The 25,392-nt window shown below is 42.4% G+C and overlaps 1 protein-coding gene across 9 annotated transcripts in view; it reads right to left on the bottom strand.

Moving 5' to 3' along the window:
- The window catches only part of LOC129822558 (elastin-like), a 117,926-nt gene that overhangs the window by 11,255 nt on the left and 81,279 nt on the right, over positions 1-25,392 (bottom strand). For 3 of the 9 annotated variants that reach the window (XM_055880871.1, XM_055880876.1, XM_055880873.1), the window contains 33 exons: positions 24,505-24,537; positions 24,267-24,320; positions 23,983-24,021; positions 23,799-23,885; positions 23,640-23,675; positions 23,439-23,549; positions 23,264-23,347; positions 23,146-23,181; positions 22,920-23,045; positions 22,683-22,820; positions 22,483-22,554; positions 22,180-22,212; positions 22,003-22,038; positions 21,818-21,913; positions 21,617-21,682; positions 18,089-18,175; positions 17,397-17,432; positions 17,172-17,282; positions 16,929-17,018; positions 16,755-16,787; positions 16,410-16,565; positions 16,205-16,246; positions 14,852-14,902; positions 8,545-8,565; positions 8,325-8,351; positions 8,019-8,042; positions 7,436-7,483; positions 5,814-5,843; positions 4,881-4,922; positions 4,577-4,633; positions 3,704-3,772; positions 2,793-2,864; positions 2,207-2,248 (listed from right to left, as the gene is read on the bottom strand). In XM_055880871.1, the coding sequence (XP_055736846.1) occupies positions 2,207-2,248; positions 2,793-2,864; positions 3,704-3,772; positions 4,577-4,633; positions 4,881-4,922; positions 5,814-5,843; positions 7,436-7,483; positions 8,019-8,042; positions 8,325-8,351; positions 8,545-8,565; positions 14,852-14,902; positions 16,205-16,246; positions 16,410-16,565; positions 16,755-16,787; positions 16,929-17,018; positions 17,172-17,282; positions 17,397-17,432; positions 18,089-18,175; positions 21,617-21,682; positions 21,818-21,913; positions 22,003-22,038; positions 22,180-22,212; positions 22,483-22,554; positions 22,683-22,820; positions 22,920-23,045; positions 23,146-23,181; positions 23,264-23,347; positions 23,439-23,549; positions 23,640-23,675; positions 23,799-23,885; positions 23,983-24,021; positions 24,267-24,320; positions 24,505-24,537 (2,085 nt within the window). The remainder of the gene's footprint in view (positions 1-2,206; positions 2,249-2,792; positions 2,865-3,703; positions 3,773-4,576; positions 4,634-4,880; positions 4,923-5,813; positions 5,844-7,435; positions 7,484-8,018; positions 8,043-8,324; positions 8,352-8,544; positions 8,566-14,851; positions 14,903-16,204; positions 16,247-16,409; positions 16,566-16,754; positions 16,788-16,928; positions 17,019-17,171; positions 17,283-17,396; positions 17,433-18,088; positions 18,176-21,616; positions 21,683-21,817; positions 21,914-22,002; positions 22,039-22,179; positions 22,213-22,482; positions 22,555-22,682; positions 22,821-22,919; positions 23,046-23,145; positions 23,182-23,263; positions 23,348-23,438; positions 23,550-23,639; positions 23,676-23,798; positions 23,886-23,982; positions 24,022-24,266; positions 24,321-24,504; positions 24,538-25,392) is intronic. The other 6 variants (XM_055880872.1, XM_055880877.1, XM_055880875.1 and 3 more) reach the window with 6 other exon arrangements.

Raw genomic sequence — 25,392 nt, 5'->3', positions numbered from 1 at the left:
AACAACTACAAACACAACAACACTATACGTATACATTGTATACATTTAGTCTACATTTAGACAGGGTTACATACCCTACTGCAGCTTTGGCCACAGACTCAACTTATGCATAGTTGTTTTCTTAACAATCAGCCCAGAACACAACCAGTCAAATGTCAACATGCAGTATGAACTGAGAGGTCATATGCATTATGTGTGCAAATTTACCAGGCCAGTGTGTTTATGCAAATATTCTAGCTACAGTATTTATCAAAAGGCTAATGGTGCTGAATTCTCTTTGGGAAACAACATTTGCATACAGTATTAGCAAAGTTGTACCATATGTGATAGAACGTGAAACAGGCAGTATGTTGTACTGTGGGATGCTCTGCTCTCTGTGTCAGTGAATATTTGACCAATGGGAAGTGGTTAATAGCCTGCAGACATTGGCTAGTCTGTATCCATGGGGCCTGGGGCAGAGAGCAGAATCTCTCCACTGCTAGACCAGCGTGATAACACTCCAACCAAACATCAAGGGAGAGGAGGAGAGGAGGGGATGCTGAAAGCTCCACAGCCTTGGTAATACACTTCCAAGTATAATCCTGAACATAGGTCAAAACCCTGCCAATGTGTTAACATAAACCTACGACGTAGATGTCGATTAAGGCATCCCCCCGCACCTCTCTGATTCAAAGGGATTGGGTTAAATGCAGAAGGCACATTTCAGTTGAATCCATTCAGTTGTACAACTGACTAAGTATCCCCCCTTTCCCTTCCCATATGAAGACATGAAATGTGCCATGCTAGTCTTGCGATGCCTGAATTGTCATAGAAGACTTTTCTTTACAGTGTTTTGACAGTGGGTCTTAGTGGGGTGACACCGTCTTACCACCTACAGTGCATTCGGAAAGTATTCAGACCCCTTGATTTTTTCCCCTACATTTTGTTACGTTACAGCCATATTCTAAAATGTATTTAAATTCAAAATTCATCAATCTACACACAATAGCCCATAATGACAAAGTGAAAACAGGTTTTTAGAACTACCTTATTTACAAGTATTCAGACCTTTTGCTATGAGACTCGAAATTGAGCTCAGGTGCGTCCTGTTTCCATTGATCATCCTTGAGATGTTTCTACAACTTGATTGGAGTCCACCTGTGGTAAATTCAATTGATTGGACATGATTTGGAAAGGCACACATCTGTCTATATCCCACAGTTGACAGTGCATGTCAGAGCAAAAACCAAGCCTTGAGGTCGAAGGAATTGTCAGTAGAGCTCGGAGACAGGATTGTGTCGAGGCACAGGTCTGGGAAAGAGTGCCAAAAAATGTCTGCAGCATTGAAGGTCCTCAAGAACACAGTGGCCTCCATCATTCTTAAATGGAAGAAGTTTGGAACCACCAAGACTCTTCCTAGAGCTGGCTGTCTGGCCAAACTGAGAAATTTGGGGAGAAGGGCCTTGGTCACCATCTCTACGGTGAAGTATGGTGGTGTCAGAAAAATGCTGTGGGGATGTTTTTCAGCAGCAGGGACAGGGAGACTAGTCAGGATCGAGGGAAAGATGAACAGAGCAAAGTACAGAAAGATCCTTGATAAAAACCTACTCCAGAGCGCTCAGGACATCAGACTGGGGCAAAGGTTCACCTTCCAACAGGACAAAGACTCTAAGCATACAGCCAATACAACGCAGGAGTGGCTTTGGGTGGCCCAACCAGAGCCCGGATTTGAACCAGATCAAACATCTCTGGAGAGACCTGAAAATAGCTGTGCAGTGATGCTCCCCATCCAACCTGACAGAGCTTGAGAGGATCTGCAGAGAAGAGTGGGAGAAGCTCCACAAATATAGGTGTGACAAGCTTGTAGTGTCATACCCAAGAAGACTGTAATCGCTGCCAAATGTGCTTCAATAAAGTAGAGGGTCTGAAGACTTATGTAAATGTGATATTTCAGTATTTTATTTGTATTACATTTGCAAAAATTATAATAACCTGTTTTGTCTTCGTCATTATGGGGTATTGTGTGTAGATTGATGAGGAAAAACAACAATTTAATCAATTTTAGAATAAGGCTATAACATAAAAAAATTGGAAAAGTTGAGCGGTCTGAATAATTTCTGAATGCACTGAATGTGTGTGCATTTTTACCAGTTTATGAACATGAGGATGAAACCTCGCAGTTAACTACAGTAAACGACAGAAACTACAGCAGGACAGTCAGTCTCACCTGGATTATAACCAGCACCACCCGCACCCAGGTTACCATAACCTATTGAACAGGAGAGAGTGGAGCATTACTGAAGAGTTGATATAGTTGAACAATTTCAAATACTATTTGAACCCAGGTCTGCTGTTGAATATGGCTACTCTGTAGGCAGGAACATCTTGTATATAATGACGGAGTCCTACTTCCAACGGCAGAGCACACGCTGTACCGTTATACTCAGAGTAGGCCGACTCTCCAGAGGTCCATGCTGCTATAGTATCTCTAAACCTTCACACTTTGATGTTCCAAAAACCATTCCAAACTAACTCTGCCTGTGACGCGGTAATCAGTCTCCACTGGGAGTGTTTGTTGCCTCATTCTTCTATGTCTTGCCCTACAGTACTGTGCCCTGGGGGATTCACTCTCTGGCTTTGATATTACTTAAAAATCAAGATTTCTCACTACTTTTACGAGAACTCTACTCCAAAATAAAGATAACACCACTATGATATGTTGCTCAGATGTGGTAGTATATGTACATAAAAGTAAGAGTAAAACATGTAAGAGTATTAGAACAAAGCTGGGCTTTAAGTGTCAGGGTTTTTACCTGGGGGTTTGGGTGCTTTTTGACCTGCTCCTGCCCCTACTCCCAGACCAACACCAGTGGGATACCTCACACCTGAAACATGAGACTGGGTTAGTTCTCATATAGCCTCGTACCAGGCCTCTAGTGGGTGACACTAGTCTTCCACTAAGATCATGGCTGACATTTCAGACACTAGATAGTTATTATCTGTAGCTTTATATGATCAGCTACTGTTGATGACAGTTGAACCTATCTAGCTAGACTTGGGAGTTAAAAACAAGGACAAGACATTTCCCTGGCTATGGTCAAGCTTTGTGTTGTTACAAAGCTACAACCACAGAACGTCCCAGAGGTCGTTGTTTGAGGTGGCATGAGAGTTTCAACAGTTTGGTTTGGAGAGGGTGTTTCTAGCTCAGTTGACATCGGGGTTTCAGACACAGTCCCATTGGCATCTCATTTCTGGCTCTGGTGTCTGTCACAGTCACCGCTCCAATCGCCTCATTGGTCATAGGAAGTGCAAGTCAATTACATTTCCTGGACAACGGTCACTCTGAGAGGCCAGCTGGCCTGCTTCCCCTCTCTCATACATACCCTGTCCCTGTCCATAACCACCTTGACCATAACCATAACCATACGGGTATCCCCCTGAATCATGATGGAAAGAAAAGCAGCTTTATTCCTGACATGATGACTTCATTGCCTAGGGAACACCAGAGATTGGCTCAGCAAGATGTATGTAACACAAAGTTATACAGAGTTGACCTGAGGTCAGGGAGTATGGAGTTACAATAAGCCATTGAATTTATGGGATGGGGTTGAACTCAACATGTCTCTTCGTACATCACCATTTTGGGGACATTGTGGATATTAATTGTTCAGTTACACAGAAAGCTTATTTATTTCCTAAGAGAGGTACAAAAGTGATTCCATACCTGCACCACCACCTGCTCCAGTAAGAGGAATACCTGCTCCTCCAGCCGCACCGCCTGCTCCTCCCACAACTACAGGAGAGATACAAAACACAGTGAGTGAGATCATATACAGTGAGCTCCAAAAGTATTGGGACAGTGACATTTGTTTGTTTGTTTTGGCTCTGTAGTGTACATAGTCCCCCCATTTTAGGGGACCAAAAGTGTTGGGACAAATTCCCTTATACGTGTATTAAAGTAGTCAAAAGTTTAGTATTTGGTTCCATATTCTTAGCATGCAATGATCACATCACACTTGTGACTCTACAAACTTGTTAGATGCATTAGCTGTTTGTTTTGGTAATGTTTCAGATTATTTTGTGTCCAATAGAAATAAATGGTAAAAAAATGCATTGTGTCATTTTGGAGTCACTTTTATTGTAAATAAGAACACAATATGTTTCTAAACACTTCTACATTAATGTGGATGCAACCATAACTACAGATAATCCTGAATAAACCCTGAATAATGATGAGTGCGAAAGCATAAATATCATACTACCCCCCCCCCCCCCCCCCCCCCCCCCCCCGCAAAAAAAAAGATGCTAACCTCCCCTGTTATTGTAATGGTGAGAGGTTAGCATGTATTGGGGGTATGATATTTGTGCGTTTTACTTTCTCACTTCTCATTATTTACGATTCATTCAGGACTATCCGTAATCATGTTAGCATCCAAATGAACGTAGAAATGTTTAGAAACATATTTTATTTTTATCCAAAGTGCTGGAGTACAGAGCCAAAACAACAACACGTGTCACTGTCCCAATACTTTTGGAGCTCACTGTATTGTAGCTACATCTTTAATAAACTCTTCTTATGGCACACTCTGACACACACCTGGAGGTTTCAGGGGCTTGGCTCCAGGAAGTTGTCCAGCTCCTGCTCCGTATGGATCTGAGGAAATACAGAGAACATAAACGGAATTTGCACAGCCTATTTTTACTCTCTACTCAACAGTGACTGTAATGCAATATCACCAGGGATACGGACATGAGATGATATTAATGGACAAATACCTGAATAAACCAATTACAGTGATGGCGATTTATTCTGAGTAGAAAGTAACCTAAGGTCGCACATGGCCATAGTGAATTAAGTTTGAGACTCCATTACAAGAATGCAGACAGAGAAATTGGCTTACTTCCATATCCTCCTCCATAGGGATATCCACCAGCACCTGCACCTGTGGAGCAATATATGCCATTAAAACCCCATGGACATAACATATGGTTGGGTGTGGGGCTGTGGGATGGGTCACTGATCTGAATGATGGTGGAAAGGACGATACAGTACTGCCAATTACCTACTGTCTATGCTGAATGTCACACTCAAGCTTTATTGTCCTAGCTCTATCAACAATAATCTCTTCAACATGACCTTGTAATTTGATAGTGAAGACCCACAGAGAGTGTGAAGCTTTTAAAGTGATGACATAAGAGGTTTATTGTAAGGTCAGCCTAGAGGTCAGAGTTCATGGTCCAGTACATCTGGTACAATTCAAACTAGATGATGACGTATGTTGTTTTCTTTCTTTGTCTAGAATACTAGTTTTAAGAGGCTGTGGTGGAGTGGCCTCCTATCCTCTCCTCCTATTTCCTTCTCTCTCCTCCTCCTCTCTCATACATACCCTGTCCATAACCTTGACCATACCAGAGTTGTCCTGCTGAATCATGATGGAAAGAAAAGCAGCTTTATTCCTGACAAGGGAGCACCAGTGAGTGGCTCCGTCAGGTCACGTAGCTAACATAATAATTCCAATAAAGCTAGCTGCTTCCTGCTTATATAATAAATTTTAAAATGCCCTAAACATATGAACATATTACACCACTTATCCCTGGCCTGGCCATAAAATCCCAATTTTTTTATCAGACCTTTGACTTATTCATTTACAGAGAAGAGGCCAAGGTCATATCTCATATCTCAACAAGCCAAGGTCATATCTCAGTGAAGTCATGCAGTAGTTTGAAATAAAAACAGAGATGTATGTGTGTGTGTGTGTGTGTGTGTGCGTGTGTCTGCTACTAGTGTAGAGACGATAAGGTTGTGGTCTGCTCTTCTCCTCTCTCATACATACCCTGTCCATAACCACCATACGGGTATCCCCCTGTATCATGATGACAAAGAAAAGCTGCTTATTTCCTGAAATGATGACTTAATCACCAGGGCACCCAAATGAATGGCTCAGTCAAAAAAATGTTAGTTAAGACAATAAATCAGAACATCCTAATGCAGATTCAGTCATGCAAGGGGCCTTTCAGGTTTAAGACCTCATATATTTATTTTGCGCTCTCATCTAGTTTAAGATTCTTTGTTGACCAATAGTCATAGATCTGCCTTCATTTTATGTTCTAATCAAAATATGTATTTGAATGCTCAATAGAAATGGTTCACAAATATATAGGCCTGAATTGTTTTCTTTTTGCCTCTAGTGAAGGAACTACCCAGCCAGCTGAGACAGTGATAACATATTCAACACATTCACAGGACTTCAGGCAGTTAAATTAATTTGAAATTGATGGTGCAGAACTGTCTCTATCATCCTGATGCAAATAACTTCACCCTAAAGCTTTACCTCATACGGCATCGTTTTCAAATAATGCATATAACATGCATTTGAATGTATATAGATGACTGGATCCATGTGTCTAGACTCGGTCAATTCTTTAATATTACATGTCCTAACAGCACCTTATGAAGGCCTGAGACTACTAGCAAATCTAACTGCACCTTTTACTATCATATACTGTTGACTTGACCTTATCTCTGTACATTTCTAATCAATATGACTGTCTTGCAACGGCTAACACGTTTTAGGTACGTCAACAAAAATTATGGCCTGGGTTAGCATTATGTCTTAATGGGATGTTTTGGTGCATTAGACCAGAGAAAAGAGCTGATGCTGCTGTTCATTGTGTGTAAACAACTCTTGCTATTGACTCACGTGAAGAAGGTAATATCCTTATCTGATCAATAACAAAGCATATTATTCCTAATCGTGTGTGCATAAGGGTTGGTACATCACTGTTATATGAATGTGCATAGGGGTTTATTAATTATATTTATATTGGCATGTTGTCACGTTCCTGACCTATTTCTGTTAGTTTGTTATATGTGTTAGTTGGTCAGGACGTGAGTTTGGGTGGGCATTCTATGTTTTCTGTTTCTATGTTGGTTTATGGGTTGCCTGGTATGGCTCTTAATTAGAGGCAGGTGTTTGGCGTTCCTCTAATTAAGAGTCATATTTAGGTAGGTGTTTTCACAGTGTTCGTTGTGGGTGATTGTCTCCTGTGTTTGTGTATGTAGTTGCGCCACACGGGACTGTTTTCGGTTTGTTTGTTCAGTGTCATTTATGTGTAGGTTTTTTTCCCTGTTCGTGCATTCTCGTGTGTTATGTGAGTCCGTCGTCCAGATCTGTCTACACCGTTTGTTGTTTTGTTAGTTTATTAGTCAAGTTCGTGTTTTCGTGTTTTTCTTTAATAAATCATGTCTTCACAATCCGCTGCATATTGGTTCAATCCCTGCTCCTCCTCTTCTGATGAAGAGGAAGAGGAAAGCCATTACACATGTAAAAGTGTTCAATCACATTATTGGATGGGTTATGGATCTGAGTTGATGGTATCAATTTGAAGTTGTAAACAACCAGTGCTGTAATACTACTGCAATAATATGGTATTAGTAGGGTTTCAGAATCTTTACCTGTCCCAGGGGGTTTAGGAGCTTTGCCACCTGCTCCGACACCCACACCTGTAAATAATATAAAGCCTAGTGGTTAGAGCGTTGGGCCAATAACAAAATCGGTCACTAGTTTGAATCCCCAAGACGACAATTTGATAAATATGCCGATGTGCCCTTAAGCAAGGCACTTAACCCTAATTGCTCCAGGGTCGCCGTTGATAAAGGCTGACCACGGCAGTGACCCCACTCTCCAAGGGTGTCTCAGGGGGAGTTGGGATATGCAAAAAACACATTTCCAATTCAGACATTTGTATAATGTACGTGTGAAATTGGACAAATTTAAACACCCACTAAATTAATATTATTAATATTATTAATCATGTCACTACACAACTGGAAAACAAACTACTCAACAGCATCACCTGCAGGAGATTGTCACCATCATGTGGCTAAACAATGTCACATACTCTGCTCCTTATAGTCTCCACTATCGAGACACCTTACCTCCAGGCTGCTGTACTCCAGTATCAACTACATGAGAAGTATTTGAAAGAAAACCAATACTAATTGAACCCAGGTCTGCTATGGTGGACACAACACTCACCAGGCTGAGCTGGACCTGTACCAACTGGAAACAAAGAGAAAAGTCTTTAACACACAGCTACAGAGCATATTGGTTCAAAGTGATGATAAATGAAAACCCTAATGTTTGATGTACAGTAAATACATTTAAAAAAAAAATCACAGGTCAACAATGAAGATGAACTGATAGTAAAGCAATCTAATATTGTTCTTCAAAGATAAGAAGAAAAGATAGTAAAGTACAGAAATGTTGATAGGTACAAGTAGGACGCCATTTTCATGCAGAAGGATTTTTACATTTTCAGGAGAATCATTTAAAATTACTTACCACTAGGTTGAAGAACCCCAGCCCCAACTGTGAAGGCAATCATGTTAATTATTACCAGCTAAGTCATAATTATGACAGTTATAAAGTCTCCAAAATAGAATAACTTACCACTCAAAAAACTCAAATAAAATGTTCAGTGATTCTAATGACACAATGTTGCAAAACTAGTGAGAATGAATAATTGATGTTGGCTTCATAAAAAATATGGTCCAATACATACCTCCAGTTACTCCTGTGGCACCTGCAGCAAACCAAAAGAAAGTTAATCAATGACGTGATATATTAATAATATGAATTTCCATGAAAATGAACAATAAAGTATTGTATCAAAGTACTCTATCCAAGATGCAACAAGACAGAGAAAAATCACACAAAATAAAATATCGTAAAGATATATAAACATTTTAGTTTCGAGACTGAAGAACAAATCTAAAGCAGGGGCTCCAAAAAAATATGTGCTGGAAGAATTACACAGTAATATGAATTTTTGTGTCCATTTTCTCATAAAAACATTTTCAAACAATGTGGGATTTCAAATACAGTACCGTAAGTAAACATCAGGTAATAACAAGAATATGATCCCCTGCTGTAGAAGATGCCGCAGAGGTGGGCAATTCCAGTCCTCCAGGGCCTGATTGGTGTCACAGTTTTTCCTCAGATAACACACCTGACTCCAATCACCTAATCATGTTTAGAATGCAATTTGATTAATCACCTGTGTTTGCTAGGGATGGAGAAAAGGTGACACCAATCAGGCACCTGAGGACTGGAGTTTCCCACCCCTGAAGGGAGATAGGACTTTAACTACCAAGGAGAAAGGATGAGTGCATACAGTACGTATCTACAGGTCTTCCAGGCACAATCTCCATAGGAGCAATCTTTATTGTGGAGGACATTAACAGTAACTAGTCATATTACACTATACTGCAAGTCAATCAAGTATTGACAAGTGTCAGATGAATCGAATTGGTTAAAAAGCGAAGGGAGGGAGGAGAGAGCAGAAATGGGAGATATTTCAAGAGCAGCAAGCTGCGGAGTTAGTTGAGGGAAAGAGAGGAAGAGCGATTAAGAGGACAAACTACTTCTAGAAAATACCTGAGAGACATTATCTTGTCAACACCCACACCCACATGAACATTACATTCCTTCATTTTTTGTTGTTGTTGTTGCATTACAATGTTTTCAAAAAGGAATATACCTGAATCAACTAAAATGAATTGTTTATCAAAAGCCAATAAGTAATCATGTAAAATGTTATGAAGTGCTTATGTAAGGAATTGTAAAGAACATACAGTACGAGTCAAACGTTTGGACACACCTACTCATTCCAGGGTTTTTCTTTATTTTTACTATTTTCTATATTGTAGAATACTAGTGAAGACATCAAAACTATGAAATAACACATATGGAATCATGTAGTAACCAAAAAAGTGTTAAACAAATCAAAATATATTTGAGATTCTTCAAAGTATCCGCCTTGACAGCTTTTCACACTCTTGGCATTCTCTCTTCATGAGGTAGTCACCTGGATTGCATTTCAATTCACAAGTGTGCCTTGTTAAAAGTTATAGTGTGCCTTGTTGAAAATAACACATATGGAATCATGCAGTAACCAAAAAAGTGTTAAACAAATCAAAATACATGTTAGATTCTTCAAAGTAGCCACCCTTTGCCTTGACAACTTTGCACCCTCTTGACATTCTCTCAACCAGCTTCACCTGGACTGCTTTTCCAACAGTCTTGAAGGAGTTCCACATATGCTCAGCACTTGTTGGCTGATTTTCCTTCACTCTGTGGTTCAACTCATCCCAAACCATCTCAATTGGGTTGAGGTCGGGTGATGGTGGAGGCCAGGGCATCTGATGAAACCCGGACAGGAGGATCAGTGACTCAACCCACTCAAGTGATGCACCCCTGATGTAGCACTCCATCACTCTCCTTCTTGGTCAAATAGCCCTTACACATCCTGGAGGTGTGTTGGGTCATTGTCCTGTTGAAAAACAAATGATAGTCACCACTAAGCGCAAACCAGATGGGATGGTGTATCGCTGCAGAATGCTGTGGTTAAGTGTACGCCGGAGGAGATGGCTGCCGTTTTTACGGTCTCCTAACCAATTGTGCCATTATGTGGTTTATTCGCGATATTTGTAAATTATTTTGTACATAATGTTTCTGCAACCGTATCTTACGGAAGAAAAGAGCTTCTGGATATCAGGACAGCGATCACTCACCTCGGATTAGACAAAGATTTTTTCAACAAGCAAGACTCACACGATATTCTCCAAACACCCCACAGGGCAGACATCCCAATTATTCGCAAAAGGAAGCGACGCAGAGGACGAAGAGCCGGATGCCTCGTCCGGACCCGCAGAAGGCGAGTAGGAAAACTGCCGTTACCGTCAATATTACTCGGCAACGTGCAATCATTGGACAATAAACTAGACAAGGTACGATCACGAATATCCTAACGGGACATCAAAACTGTAATATCCTATGTTTCATGTAATCGTGGCTGAATGACGACATTGATACTCAGCTAGCGGGATATACGCTGCACCGGCAGGATAGAACAGCACACTCTGGTAAGACGAGGGGGGGCGGTCTGTGCATATTTGTAAACAACAGCTGGTGCACGAAATCTAAGGAAGTCTCTAGATTTTGCTCGCCTGAAGTAGAGTATATTGTGATAAATTGCAGGCCACGCTACTTGCCTAGAGAGTTCTCAGCTGTACTTTTCGTGGCTGTTTGTTTACCACCACAAACAGCTACGGGCACTAAGACCGCACTCAGTCAGCTGTATAAGGAAATAAGCAAACAGGAAACCGCTCACCCAGAGGCGGCGCTCCTAGTGACCGGAGACTTTAATGCAGGGAAACTTAAATCAGTTCTACTAAATTTCGATCAACATGTTAAATGTGCAACCAGAGGGGAAATAAATTCTAGATCACCTATACTCCACACACAGAGACGCGTACAAAGCTCTCCCTCGCCCTCCATTTGGTAATTCCGACCACAACTCTATCCCCCTGATTCCTGCTTACAAGCAAAAATTAAAGCAGGAAGCACCAGTGACTCGGTCTATAAAAAAGTGGTCAGATGAAGCAGATGCTAAACTACAGGACTGTTTTGCTATCACAGACTGGAACATGTTCCGGGATTCTTCCGATGACATTGAGGAATACACCACATCAGTCACTGGCTTTATCAATAAGTGCATTGAGGACGTTGTCCCCACAGTGACTGTTTGCACATACCCCAACCAGAAGCCATGGATTACAGGCAACATTCGCACGGTGCTAAAAGGTAGAGCTGCCGCTTTCAAGGTGCGGGACTCTAACCCGGAAGCTTACAAGAAATCCCGCTATAACCTGCGACGAACCATTAAACAGGCAAAGCGTCAATACAGGGCTAAGATTGAATCATACTACACCGGCTCCGACGCTCGTCGGTTGTGGCAGGGCTTGCAAACTATTACAGACTACAAAGGGAAGCACAGCCGCGAGCTGCCCAGTGACACGAGCCTACCAGACGAGCTAAATCACTTCTATGCTCACTTCGAGGCAAGCAACACTGAGGCATGCATGAGAGCATCAGCTGTTCCGGACGACTGTGTGATTATGCTCTCCGTAGTCGACGTGAGTAAGACCTTTAAACAGGTCAACATACACAAGGCTGCGGGGCCAGATGGATTACCAGGACGTGTGCTCCGGGCATGTGCTGACCAACTGGCAGGTGTCTTCACTGACATTTTCAACATGTCCCTGATTGAGTCTGTAATAGCAACATGTTTCAAGCAGACCACCATAGTCCCTGTGCCCAAGAACACAAAGGCAACCTGCCTAAATGACTACAGACCCGTATCACTCACGTCCGTAGCCATGAAGTGCTTTGAAAGGCTGGTAATGGCTCAGATCAACACCATTATCCCAGAAACCCTAGACCCACTCCAATTTGCATACCGCCCAAACAGATCCACAGATGATGCAATCTCTATTGCACTCCACACTGCCCTTTCCAACATGGACAAAAGGAACACCTATGTGAGAATGCTATTCATTGACTACAGCTCAGCGTTCAACACCATAGTACCCTCAAAGCTCATCACTAAGCTAAGGAACCTGGGACTAAACACCCCCCTCTGTAACTGGATCCTGGACTTCCTGGCGGGCTGCCCCCAGGTGGTGAGGGTAGGTAGCAACACATCTGCCACGCTGATCCTCAACACTGGAGCTCCCCAGGGGTGTGTGCTCAGTCCCCTCCTGTACTCCCTGTTCACCCACGACTGCATGGCCAGGCACGACTCCAACACCATCATTAAGTTTGCAAACGACACAACAGTGGTAGGCCTGATCACCGACAATGACGAGACAGCCTATAGGGAGGAGGTCAGACACCTGGCCGGGTGGTGCCAGAATAACAACCTATCCCTCAACGTAACCAAGACTAAGGAGATTATTGTGGACTACAGGAAAAGGAGCACCGAGCACGCCCCCATTCTCATCGACGGGGCTGTAGTGGAGCAGGTTGAGAACTTCAAGTTCCTTGGTGTCCACATCAACAACAAACTAGAATGGTCCAAACACACCAAGACAGTCGTGAAGAGGGCACGACAAAGCCTATTCCCCCTCAGGAAACTAAAAAGATTTGGCATGGGTCCTGAGATCCTCAAACGGTTCTACAGCTGCAACATCGAGAGCATCCTGACCAGTTGCATCACTGCCTGGTACGGCAATTGCTCGGCCTCCGACCGCAAGGCACTTCAGAGGGTAGTGCGTATGGCCCAGTACATCACTGGGGCAAAGCTGCCTGCCATCCAGGACTTCTACACCAGGCGGTGCCAGAGGAAGGCCCTGAAAATTGTCAAAGACCCCAGCCACCCCAGTCATAGACTGTTCTCTCTACTATCGCATGGCAACTCTAATAAACTTATCGTCTGCAGCATAGGTAACTCTGTGTCTTCCTTTCCTGTGGCGGTCCTCATGAGAGCCAGTTTCATAATAGCGTTTGATGGTTTTTGCGACTGAACTTGAAGAAACTTTTAATGCTCTTGATATTTTGCCCATTGACTGACCTTCATGTCTTAATTCACTAGGGTAGGGGGCACTATTTTCACTTCCGGATGAAAAGCGTGCCCAAAGTAAACTGCCTGCTACTCAGGCCCAGAAGCTAGGATATGCATATAATTGGTAGATTTGGATAGAAAACACTCTAAAGTTTCCAAAACTGTTAAAATAATGTCTTTGAGTATAACAGAACTGATTTGGCTGGCGAAAAACTGCGAAAAATACATCCAGGAAGTGGGATTTTTTTAATGTTTGTAGTTTTCTATTGAATGCCATTACAGTATCCATTGACTTAGGACTCAAATTGCACTTCCTATGGCTTCCACTAGATGTCAACAGTCTTTAGAAATTGTTTCAGGCTTGTATTCTGAAACTCAGAGCGCGCCTTTCTTGTTTACCTTTTATATTGACAACGTTATTGCCAGGTTGAAATATTATCGATTATTTAGTCTAAAAAACAACCTGAGGATTGATTATAAACATCGTTTGAAATGTTTCAACGAACTTTACCGATACTATTTGGATTTTCCATCTGCCTGTTGTGACTGCGTTTGAGCCTATGGATTACTGAACAAAACTGAGGTTTTTGGATATAAACAGGGACTTTATCAAACAAAACAAACACTTATTGAGTAAATGGGAGTCTTGTGAGTGCAACCATATGAAGATCAAAGGTAAGTGATTAATTGTATCTCTATTTCTGAATTGTGTAACTCCTCTACTTGGCTGCTAACTGTTTGTAATGATTTGTCTACTGGGCGCTGTTCTCAGATAATCGCATGGTATGCTTTCGCCGTAAAGCCTTTTTAAAATCTGACAGCGTGGTTGGATTAACAAGAAATTAATCTTTAAATCGATGTATAACACTTGTATGTTTTATGAATTTTTATAATGAGTATTTCTGTTTTTGAATTTTGCGCTCTGCAATTTCACTGGATGTTGGCCAGGTGGGACGCTAGCACGTACCCTAGTGAGTTTAAAGTAATCATGGACTGTCATTTCTCTTTTGCTTTTTCCAAATAGGGCTGTCTTCTGTATACCAACTGATTGGCTCAAACACATTTGGGAGAAAATACATTCCACAAATGTACTTTTAACAAGGCATACTTGTTAATTGAAATGCGTTCCAGGTGACTACCTCATGAAGCTGGTTGAGAGAATGCCAAGAGTGTACAAAGCTGTCATCAAGGCAAAGGGTGGCTACTTTGACGAATCTCAAATTTAAAATATGCACTTTTATGGTTACTACATGATTCCATGTGTGTTATTTCATAGTTTTGATGTCTTCACTATTATTCTACAATGTAGAAAATAGTACAAATAAATAAAAATCCTTGAATGAGTATGCTTGTCCAAGTTTTGACTGGTACTGTATGTGTATATTACACTCTTCAAATGAAGTGTAACTATGTCCTTTGTCAGAAAGGGTTTGATCATGCAAACACAGACAGCAGCAAGTCTTACTGGGCTCTGGCTCTGGGGCCTCTGTGGCCTGTGTGCCAATAGGTGTGGGATCTGCCAAAAGACAACAGGTTCCAGTTTCATCCATTGCAGTTGAAAAAGACAGGGTAGGGGAAACTAGCGTAGGGCAGAAGACATTATGGGGATCCTTGGCACTGCCATGGCAGGAGGGAAGGGGATAAGCTCCAGCTCCAGGTAGTGAATAGCTATTAGACCATACAACAATGCTAAAGGGGACAGCACTAGCAGGACAGATATTAAGCTGTCTCTTGTTTGAGGGTTTGGGGAGAAGAGAGGGGGGCAAAGAGGTTTGGGTTTGGGGGGAGATAGGGCAGGGGACTGGCTTGCACGATACTGCCATTGCTGTTTGATACACCTGCAGTGGAGCGCAGTTAGCCAGACAGCAGTGGTAGAAGATGTGGGAGTTAGCTTGGATGCTAAGGCTGTGTCTGTAGGCCATTGAAGTCCTGATGAGGCCTGCTGGAAAAGTCTGATGGGGCTTTGTCGGATTATAAACAGGTTATATACATACAGCTCATGAAACGAAAAGGAAAACTATAACTTGCATTATAATCAGTCTCTATCATTGATTTTTTATTCTATGTCTATGGCATTCTATGGTACAGTACCTACCCCTTTTTTTACAGCTCTGTAAAATACAGTGCATATTTCAAATACAGTAACTCAGGGGTTCTCAAAATGGGGTCTGAGGTACTGTAGGGGGTCCGCGACCAGATAGTAATTTTTTTTAATGAATAGTACTAACAACAGATTAAACAAATTTTGGCCAAGGGATCCATGGAATAAGTTTAGAGGGTGTAATACAATACAATGTAATATTGTTAACCTACAATTTATCTTCTTAATCCTGGGCAACATGGGCCTGGGAGGCTCACAGGGATATTTGTATCCACAGTGTTCCACCAATTACCAAGTTTTGAACATTATACTTCTTGTATTCCCTCCAAATGTTTTTAAAACATAAATGCACTGTAATTTAAGCTTTAAAACGGCAAAGTTTTCTCTCTGCCCTGTGACAAAATGTGTAGAATTGCAGGAAAATGTTCCTTCCCAGGGTCCGAGACTTGGTTCGTACGGCCATGAACTGCCAACGTCATAGTTTACTACACTCCTTGTATGCTATTCGTAACTCACTCGAGCGGTGTTATGATTATGAGGGGGTCCCTGATTAATTTTCTATCACATAAGGGGTCCCCGGACCCCAAAAAGTTTGAGAACCCCTGCAGTAACTAACTCTAACTCTGTATCGTCAGATATACAGAATTTGTACTGATCAATGAGAAAACAGGTTAATTAAATCCAAAGTCTTGTTGAGTGCAAAACTTGTGGTTCTACCTGGGATGGGAGTTCCACCGGGTTCTAGAGATGAATCCTCTGCTGTAAAGGTGTCATAATGTCACATTAGGAGCTTTGTGGATTTTCTTTAAACCCTTCATTTTGGACCTACTTGCGTAGTACTAGCAATGATCCTGAAGGATCTATTTAGGCCAGGTCAAATAAACCAAGCAAGAATCAAAAGGTGAAACTAATATCTATTCACCTGGTTTGCCTGCGATAGGTATCCCTGTGCCCACTGGTACATCAGTGCGCTCAAAGGCAGTTCCTCCAACACCACCACCCACGCCCACACCTGGTCTTGGAGTCGCTATAGGCGCTGGCACACCTTCTCCACCGATGCCTGTCCCGCTTGGCATACCTGCGGGCAGATAAGAACATAGGTGAAGGTATAGTATAATCTGTTGAGCCATAGTGAAAATCTTGATCCAGCTAACAAGAGAGAATAGGTTCTGTACAGAGACTGCACAGAACAGACAAACATTATCGTTCTTCCACTGGTCTGCATTACATAGACTAAAAGTTATGAAACAACGAGAGAGGCTCTTACCATATTTAGCAGCTTTGGCTGCGGGATCATATCCTGCAATCATAAGCATCACATAATTAATATTCTTATTGCATGTTGCATCACCTTGATATCGCAAAGAAGGACAGACTAGACCATGATACTTTTTGAGCTCTTTCTGATGTCTTTACTATTCATACACATCCCTTGACGTACCTCCAGCTCCTACTCCTCCAGGTACTCCTCCCTGTCCTCCTCCTCCAAGTCCTCCTGCTCCTAGGCCTGCTCCTGCACCTCCGGGGAGTCCTGTGGTAGAGGGCCACAAGAAAACAAATGTCCAACTTCAGAACCGCCAAAGACAGTAGACTTGTTACACCACAATTTAAAAAGTCAAAGATGGATGTAAATTCAATCAATGTACCAACACTGAATGAGATTGATTGTTTTGAGGGATTTTACCATATTTAGCCGCTTTGGCCACTGCAGGGTTATATCCTCCAGCCCCTGGTACTCCTCCTGCTCCTCCAAGTCCTCCAGCTCCTAGGCCTGCTCCTGCACCTCCTGGTAATCCTGTAGTGGAGTGTCACAAGAAAATTATAATTAGTTAAAAGTGGACAGAAGTTTCAGTATGAATTGAACCAATGTACAAACTCCGATGTTGTTGTTTTGAATGCTTTTCCTTACCATATTTAGCAGCTTTGGCCGCAGCAGGATTATATCCTGATTTGCAAAAAGTTGATAAATTAAAAGACATCATCCCTGATTTATGAACTCACTAAAACAATTGGGGGCGGATACTAAAAAGCAAGCTCAATGGAGAATGTCCATTGAAAATGTTTTTTATTCCAGGATTAGGCTTAATCTGTGTCCAGGAAACCACCCTTTACAGAGATCAACATAATGTGATACATCCACAGGTACACCTCCAATTGATTCAAATGATGTCAATTAGCCTATCAGAAACTTCTAAAGCCATGACATAATTTTCTGGAATTTTCCAAGCTGTTTAAAGGCACAGTCAACTTAGTGTATGTAAACTTCTGACCCACTGGAATTGTGATACAGTGAATTATAAGTGAAATAATCTGTCTGAAACCAATTGTTGGAAAAATTACTTGTGTCATGCACAAAGTAGATGTCCTAACCGACTTGCCAAAACTATAGTTTGTTAACAAGAAATTTGTGTAGTGGTTGAAAAACGAGTTTTAATGACTTGAACCTAAGTGTAAACTTTGGACTTCAACTGTACTTCAATTGAGTGATTTCCTTATATGAACTGTAACTCAGTAAAATCGTTGAAATTGTTGCATGTTGCATTTATAATTTTGTCCAGCATATTACAGTACATTTACATGGCAAAGCCAAATCGGACTCACCTCCATATCCAGCCCCAGGTACCCCTCCATATCCACCCCCTGGCACTGCTCCTGCTCTCCCCGCCACACCAGCTCCTCCTGGAACTCCTACAGAGCAGGCTCAGGATGTTATTCCTTGGTGGTTTAAACAACAGTAATATCTAAAGGTTGTTTCTTTGAAACCCAGGGGGGAAAAAAATAAATATATTTAGGGGGTTTGGCACCACCGGCAGTATATCAGTACAGTATATACAGTTGAAGTCGGAAGTTTAAATACACTTAGGTTGGAGTAATTAAAACTCATTTTTCAACCACTCCACAAATTTCTTGTTAACAAACTATAGTTTTGGCAAGTCAGTTAGGACATCTACTTTGTGTATGACAGAAGTAATTTTTCCAACAACTGTTGGGTTATTTCACTTACAATTCACTGTATCACAATTCCAGTGGGTCAGAAGTTTACATACACTAAGTTGACAGTGCCTTAAAACAGCTTGGAAAATTCCAGAAAATGATGTCATGGCGTTAGAAGCTTCTGATAGGCTAATTGACATCATTTGAGTCAATTGGAGGTGTACCTGTGGATCTATTTCAAGGCCTACCTTCAAACTCAGTGCCTCTTTGCTTGACATCATGGGAAAATCAAAAGAAATCAGCCATGACCTCACTGACCTCATTGTAGACCTCACAAGTCTGGTTCATCCTTGGGAGCAATTTCAAAACGCCTGAATGTACATTCATTTGTACAAACAATAGTATGCAAGTATAAACACCATGGGACCACACAGCCGTCATACCGCGCAGGAAGGAGACGCGTTCTGTCTCCTAGAGATGAACGTACTTTGATGCAAAAAGTGCAAATCAATCCCAGAACAACAGCAAAGGACCTTGTGAAGATGCTGGAGGAAACAGGTACAAAAGTATCTATATCCACAGTAAAACGAGTACTATATCGACATAACCTGAAAGGCCACTCAGCAAGGAAGAAACTACTGCTCCAAAACTGTCATAAAAAAGCCAGACTATGGTTTGCAACTGCACATGGGGACAAGGATCTTACTTTTTGGATAAATGTCCTCTGGTCTGATGAAACAAAAATAGAACTGTTTGGCCATATTGACCATGGTTATGTTTGGAGGAAAAAGGGGGAGGCTTGCAAGCCGAAGAACACCATCCCAACCGTGATACACGGGTGTGGCAGCATCATGTTGTGGGGATGCTTTGCTGCAGGAGGGACTGGTGCACATCACAAAATAGATGGCAACATGAGGAAGGACAATTATGTGGATATATTGAAGCAACATTTCAAGACATCAGTCAGGAAGTTAAAGCCTGGTCGCAAATGAGTCTTCCAAATGGGCAATGACTACAAGCAAACTTCCAAAGTGGTGGCAAAATGGCTTAAAGACAACAAAGTCAAGGTATTGGAGTGGCCATCACAAAGCCCTGACCTCAATCCTATAGAAAATTTGTGGGCAGAACTGAAAAAGCATGTGCGAGCAAGGAGGCCTACAAATCTGACTCAGTTACATCAGCTCTGTCAGGAGGAATGGCCCAAAATTACCCCCAACTGGGGTTGCTTTGCTGGTGACACTGTCTGTGATTTATTTAGAATTCAAGGCACACTTAACCAGCATGGCTACCACAGCATTCTGCAGCGATACCCCATCCCATTTGGTTTGCGCATAGTGGGACGATCATTTGATTTTCAACTGGACAATGACCCAACACACCTCCAGGCTGTGTAAAGGCTATTTGAACAAGAAGGAGAGTGATGGAGTTCTGCATCAGGGGTGCGTCACTTTAGTGTGTTGAGTCACTGATGTGATCTTCCTGTCCGGGTTGACGTCCCCCTTGGGTTCGTGCCGTGGGGGAGATCTTAGTGGGCTATCCTCGGCCTTGTCTCAGGGTAGTAAGTTGGTGGTTGAAGATATCCCTCTTGTGGTGTGGGGGCTGTGCTTTGGCAAAGTGGGTTGGGTTATATCCTGCCTTTTTGGCCCTGTCCGGGGGTATCGTTGGACAGGGCCACAGTGTCTCCCGACCCCTCCTGTCTCAGCCTCCAGTATTTATGCTGCAATAGTTTATGTCTCGGGGGGCTAGGGTCAGTTTGTTATATCTGGAGTATTTCTCCTGTCTTATCCGGTGTCCTGTGTGAATTTAAGTACGCTCCCTCTAATTCTCTCTCTCTCTTTCTCTCGCTCTTCTCTCGGAGGACCTAAGCCCTAGGACCATGCCTCAGGACTACCTGGCCTGATGACTCCTTGCTGTTCCCAGTCCCAACTGTTCTGCCTGAGGTTATGGAACACTGACCTGTTCACCGGACGTGCTACCTTGTCTACAACCACTGTGATTATTATTATCTGACCCTGCTGGTCATCTATGAACGTATGAACATCTTGGCCATGTACTGTTATAATCTCCACCCGGCACAGACAGAAGTGGACCAGCCACCCCTCAGAGCCAAGTTCCTTTCCAGGTTTCTTCCTATGTTCCAGCCTTTCTAGGGAGTTTTTCCTAATCACAGTGCTTCTACATCTGCATTGCTTGCTGTTTGGGGTTTTAAACTGGGTTTCTATACAGCACTTTGTGATATCGGCTGATGTAAAAACGGCTTTATAAATACATTTGATTTGATTTGACCTGGCCTCCACAATCACCCAACCTCAACCCAATTGAGATGGTTTGGGATGAGTTGGACTGCAGAGTGAAGGAACAACAGCCAACAAGTGCTCAGTATATGTGGGAACCCCTTCAAGACTTTTGGAAAAGCATTCCAGTTGACTACCTGATAAAGCTGGTTGAGAGAATGCCAAGAGTGTGCAAAGCTGTCATCAAGGCAGAGGGTGGCTACTTTGAAGAATCTCAAATATTTATTACTTTTTTTAACACTTTTTTGGTTACTACTGTACATGATTCCATATGTGTTATTTCATAGTTTTGATGTCTTCACTATTTGTCTACAATGTATAAAGAAAAACCCTTGAATTTGTAGGTGTTTACAAACTTTTGACTGGTACTGTATATTTTTACTTTTACCCCTTTTTCTCCCCAATTTCGTGATATCCAATTTGTAGTTACAGTCTTGTCCCATCGCTGCAATTCCCGTACGGACTAGGGAGAGGCGAAGGTCGAGAGCCATGCATCCTCCGAAACACAACCCTGCCATGCCGCACTCTTTCTTGAAACAATGCTCGCTTAACCCGGAAGCCAGATGCACCAATGTGTCGGAGAAAACACTGTACACCTGGCGACCAAAGTCACGCCCGGCCAGCCACAAGGAGTTGCTAGAATGCGATGGGACAAGGATATCCTGGCCTGCCAAAACCTCCCCTAAAGCAGACGACGCTGGGCCAATTGTGCGCTGCCTCATGGGTCTCCCGGTGATGGCCTGCTGTGACACAGCCTGGGATCGAACACGGGTCTGTAGTGACGCCTCAAGCACTGTGATGTAGTACCTTAGACCGCTGCACCACTCGGGAGGCCCAGTACAGTATATTAATACAAAGGTTAGGCAATACATTTTTCAAAATCATGGAGAGGATAATGTACCATATTTAGCAGCTTTGGCTGCAGTAGCAGCCCCTCCTGCTGGTACCCCTCCATATCCTCCATAGCCTGCAATACAAAACAAATAGCAATGTTTATAAATGACCTCATAAATAGTTTGATAAGACAGACCAAAGCTCCCCAATCATAACCAACAGTATTAACTCTTCCAGATGACATTAGATTTCAATTTCTGGTGCAAACCTCCGTATCCTGGTCCAGCCCCAGTCCCTGGTACTCCTCCTGCTCCTCCTAGGCCTGCTCCTCCAGCTCCTAGGCCTGCTCCTCCAGCTCCTGAGACTCCGCAAGAAGAAAATGTTATTATTTTGAAATAATGTCTCCATTCAGAACCTCTTAAGATACAATAGACATATTACTCTTCTTCTTACCATATTTAGCAGCTTTGGCCGCAGCAGGATTATACCCTGAAATTGAAAAATTTAATAAATTAAAAACATCACTCCTGCTCCCCAAGCCTCATAATACAGTAGTATTACTAACACCGGTTTATGCTTATGTTTATCAGTTCATGATATTATATAAAATTGGAATCATTGGAAACGTACCTCCAGCTCCTGCCCCTCCATATCCCCCATAGCCTGTCAATCAAAGCACGGAACATCATCAACCTAGTAGCACTATAAGGCAATGTACCCCATTTTACCTTAAAACCAACCCTCTGCTCAACCCAACTATCTAACTCCACTGCTTAAACCTATATAGAACCAACTCTACCCCTATGCAAAGTTTGCCAACTACATATAGATGTGCTGTACATAAGAACAAATACATAATGTATGTGTGAACACTGCCCTTACTTCCACCCAGACCCTTCCATCCCACATGGGCATCCCCTTTGGTGTACGTACCCCCAGACCTGGGATATCCTCCAGCAGGCACGCCACCATATCCACTCCGTGGCCCACCAGCAGCCCCCTGACCTATAACACAGGAGAGGGCATGTCATGAGTTGACACATGGTAATGTACAGACATTTACAGAAATTTGATAATGTACCAAAATGTACAGAAATGTCACCATGAATTCAACCAATGTCCATTTTTCTTACCATATTTAGCTGCTTTGGCTGCAGCAGGAATATATCCTCCAGCCCCAGGTACCCCCCCTGCTCCTCTTCCAGGTACTCCTCCCTGTACTCCTCCAAGTCCTCCTGCTCCTAAGCCTGTTCCTAGACCTCCTGGAACTCCTGTGTGTTCACATGGTTTATATGATTTCAAAACCAGAAATGTCAGCATGAATTCAACCAATGTACCAACTCTGATTTTGCTGTTTTGAATGATTTTACCATATTTAGCAGCTTTGGCCGCAGCGGGATTATATCCTCCAGCCCCAGGTACCCCCCCTCCTCCTCCTCCTGGTACTCCTCCTGCTCCCCCAGCTCCTATGCCTGCTCCTGCACCTCCGGGAACTCCTATGGTGGAGGGTCAGAAAGCAACAATGGACAAAACGTTTACCATAAATTCAACCAATGCACCAAAGTTTATGTTGCAGTTCAGAGTGACGTTTCTTACCATATTTAGCAGCTTTGGCCGCAGCAGGGTTATATCCTGGTGAATACATTTGAGTTAATAAATAAAAGGTATCAGAATTGATTTGAATAGTTATAGCCCATTAACTATGGTGAGGTACCTCCAGCCCCAGCCCCTCCTGCTCCTCCATATCCTCCTCCAAGTCCTCCAGCTCCTAGGCTTGCTCCTGCACCTCCTGGAACTCCTGTTGTAGAAAAAAGGATTGTATTTCAAAGTAATGTATACCATAAACCAAAACTGAATGAGACTAGCGTTGTTGTTTTGAGTGATCTTACCATATTTAGCTGCTTTGGCTGCAGCAGGATTATATCCTCCAGCCCCAGGTACCCCTCCTCCTCCTGGTACTCCTCCTGCTCCTAGGCCTGCTCCTGCACCTCCGGGGACTCCTATGATAGAAAATGTTAGTATTTTGCCATTAAGTCATGGCTAACTTAACAATTGAAAAGATACAGTAGACTTGTCACATTTCTTTTTACCATATTTAGCAGCTTTGGCAGCGGCGGGATTATATCCTACAATGAAATAAATTAATAGATTCAAAACGTGATTTTCAAAGTCACACTTTCCAAGCCCCATAATGCAATAGCATACAAAACAGTGTGAAAGCATTGGAGAAGTCAAGCCTCATGACTTACCTCCAGCCCCAACTCCTCCTGCTGGTACCCCTCCTGTTCCTCCAAGACCTCCAGCTCCTAGGCCTGCCCCTGCACCTCCTGGGACCCCTATGGTCGAGGAAAAAAGAAAAACCATTGGATTTCAAATTCAACAATTGTACAAACACTGAACGAGACTGGCCTAATATCGAGGGATTTTTCTAACCATATTTAGCAGCTTTGGCGGCGGCGGCGGGATTGTATCCTAAAATAGAAAATAATTCAATTAATTTACAGCATCCCTCCTGACAACTGCATTTCTAGCCCCATAAAGTAGCAGTAGACAGCACAGTGACTGGAGGGTAGAAATTACTGTACATCTTTATGATTCAAATGAACATTTGTCTTACCATGAATTTCAGTCTCCTCAAGCAGTAGTTAATGCTATGAATGAATTCATGAAATTGCTACAAGCGTGAGATGCTATAGTGCAATACTTAGATAAGCTACCTCCAGACCCTGGAAAAGCTCCTGCTCCCCCAAATCCAGCACCCCCTGGAACACCTACAGTGAGGGTGACATCCATACAGTACATTATATGATCATTTCTATTATTAAAATAAGGCCAATGTGAGTTGGAGCTGACTAAGCCAATGAACGAAGCCCTTCAGTGAGTGATGGTGTTTTAACAGCATTGTAAAGGCTGTGGCCTGGGCAGCTTTGGGATGTTTTGGTTAGTTATCCTCACCGTAATAGGGAGGCCTGGCTCCCGCTCCATATCCTGTTCAGAGATGATGAAAATGGTGATGGTGTTAAAGAAATCTGCTACATTGAGTTTAAAGCTGCAGTGCCAATCCAGGTTAGTGCACTTGATAGGAGTCAAGACAATACAGTATTATAATGCATGTACAAGGATTGCACTGGTTACAAACTCTCAGATTGGGGTATGCTTGAGCAAGGCACATCACCTTCATAACAGCTTCATGGAGAGCCCAGTGGTTGGCATAATATAAAGTGGGGTACATCATTATTGGCACCCTTGATAAAGATGAGCAAAAAATACTATTAAATGAATAATACAACAAATACTCAGCTATGATGTATGCTCCAAAAAATGGTGGGGATTATACTATTTTATGTTAATACAATTGCTCAGAGAATTAGATTTTGTTTAACAAGTAATCAAATCAAATAAAAAGATTATTGGAACCTCTGTTTTCAATACTCTAGCACAGAGTTTTATAACGACATAGTTTTATAACGGCACAGAGTTTTATAACGGCACAGAGTTTTATAACGGCACAGAGTTTTATAACGGCACAGAGTTTTATAACGACACAGAGTTTTATGAGCTTGGAGAACATGTTGGGAGGGATCTTAGACCTTTCCTCCATATGGAATCTTTCTAGATCCTTAATATCCTTTGTCTGCGCTTATAGACTGTGTTCTTCAATTTAAACCACAGGTCTTCAGTGGGGTTCGAATGCTGAGACAGATGGCCATTGCAAAATGCTGATTTTGTGGTCAATTATACATTTCCTTGTGGATTTTGATTAGTGCTTCGGATTATTGTCTAGCCAAAGATAGCAAAAATCCACCACCATATTTTACTATAGGTATGAGGTACTTTTTTGCA

The sequence above is a fragment of the Salvelinus fontinalis genome, chromosome 24, assembly GCF_029448725.1.
Source record: "Salvelinus fontinalis isolate EN_2023a chromosome 24, ASM2944872v1, whole genome shotgun sequence".
Taxonomy (NCBI): domain Eukaryota; kingdom Metazoa; phylum Chordata; class Actinopteri; order Salmoniformes; family Salmonidae; genus Salvelinus; species Salvelinus fontinalis.
The sequence above is the reverse complement of the archived record's forward strand: the minus strand, read 5'-3'. Positions and strand labels throughout refer to the sequence as shown.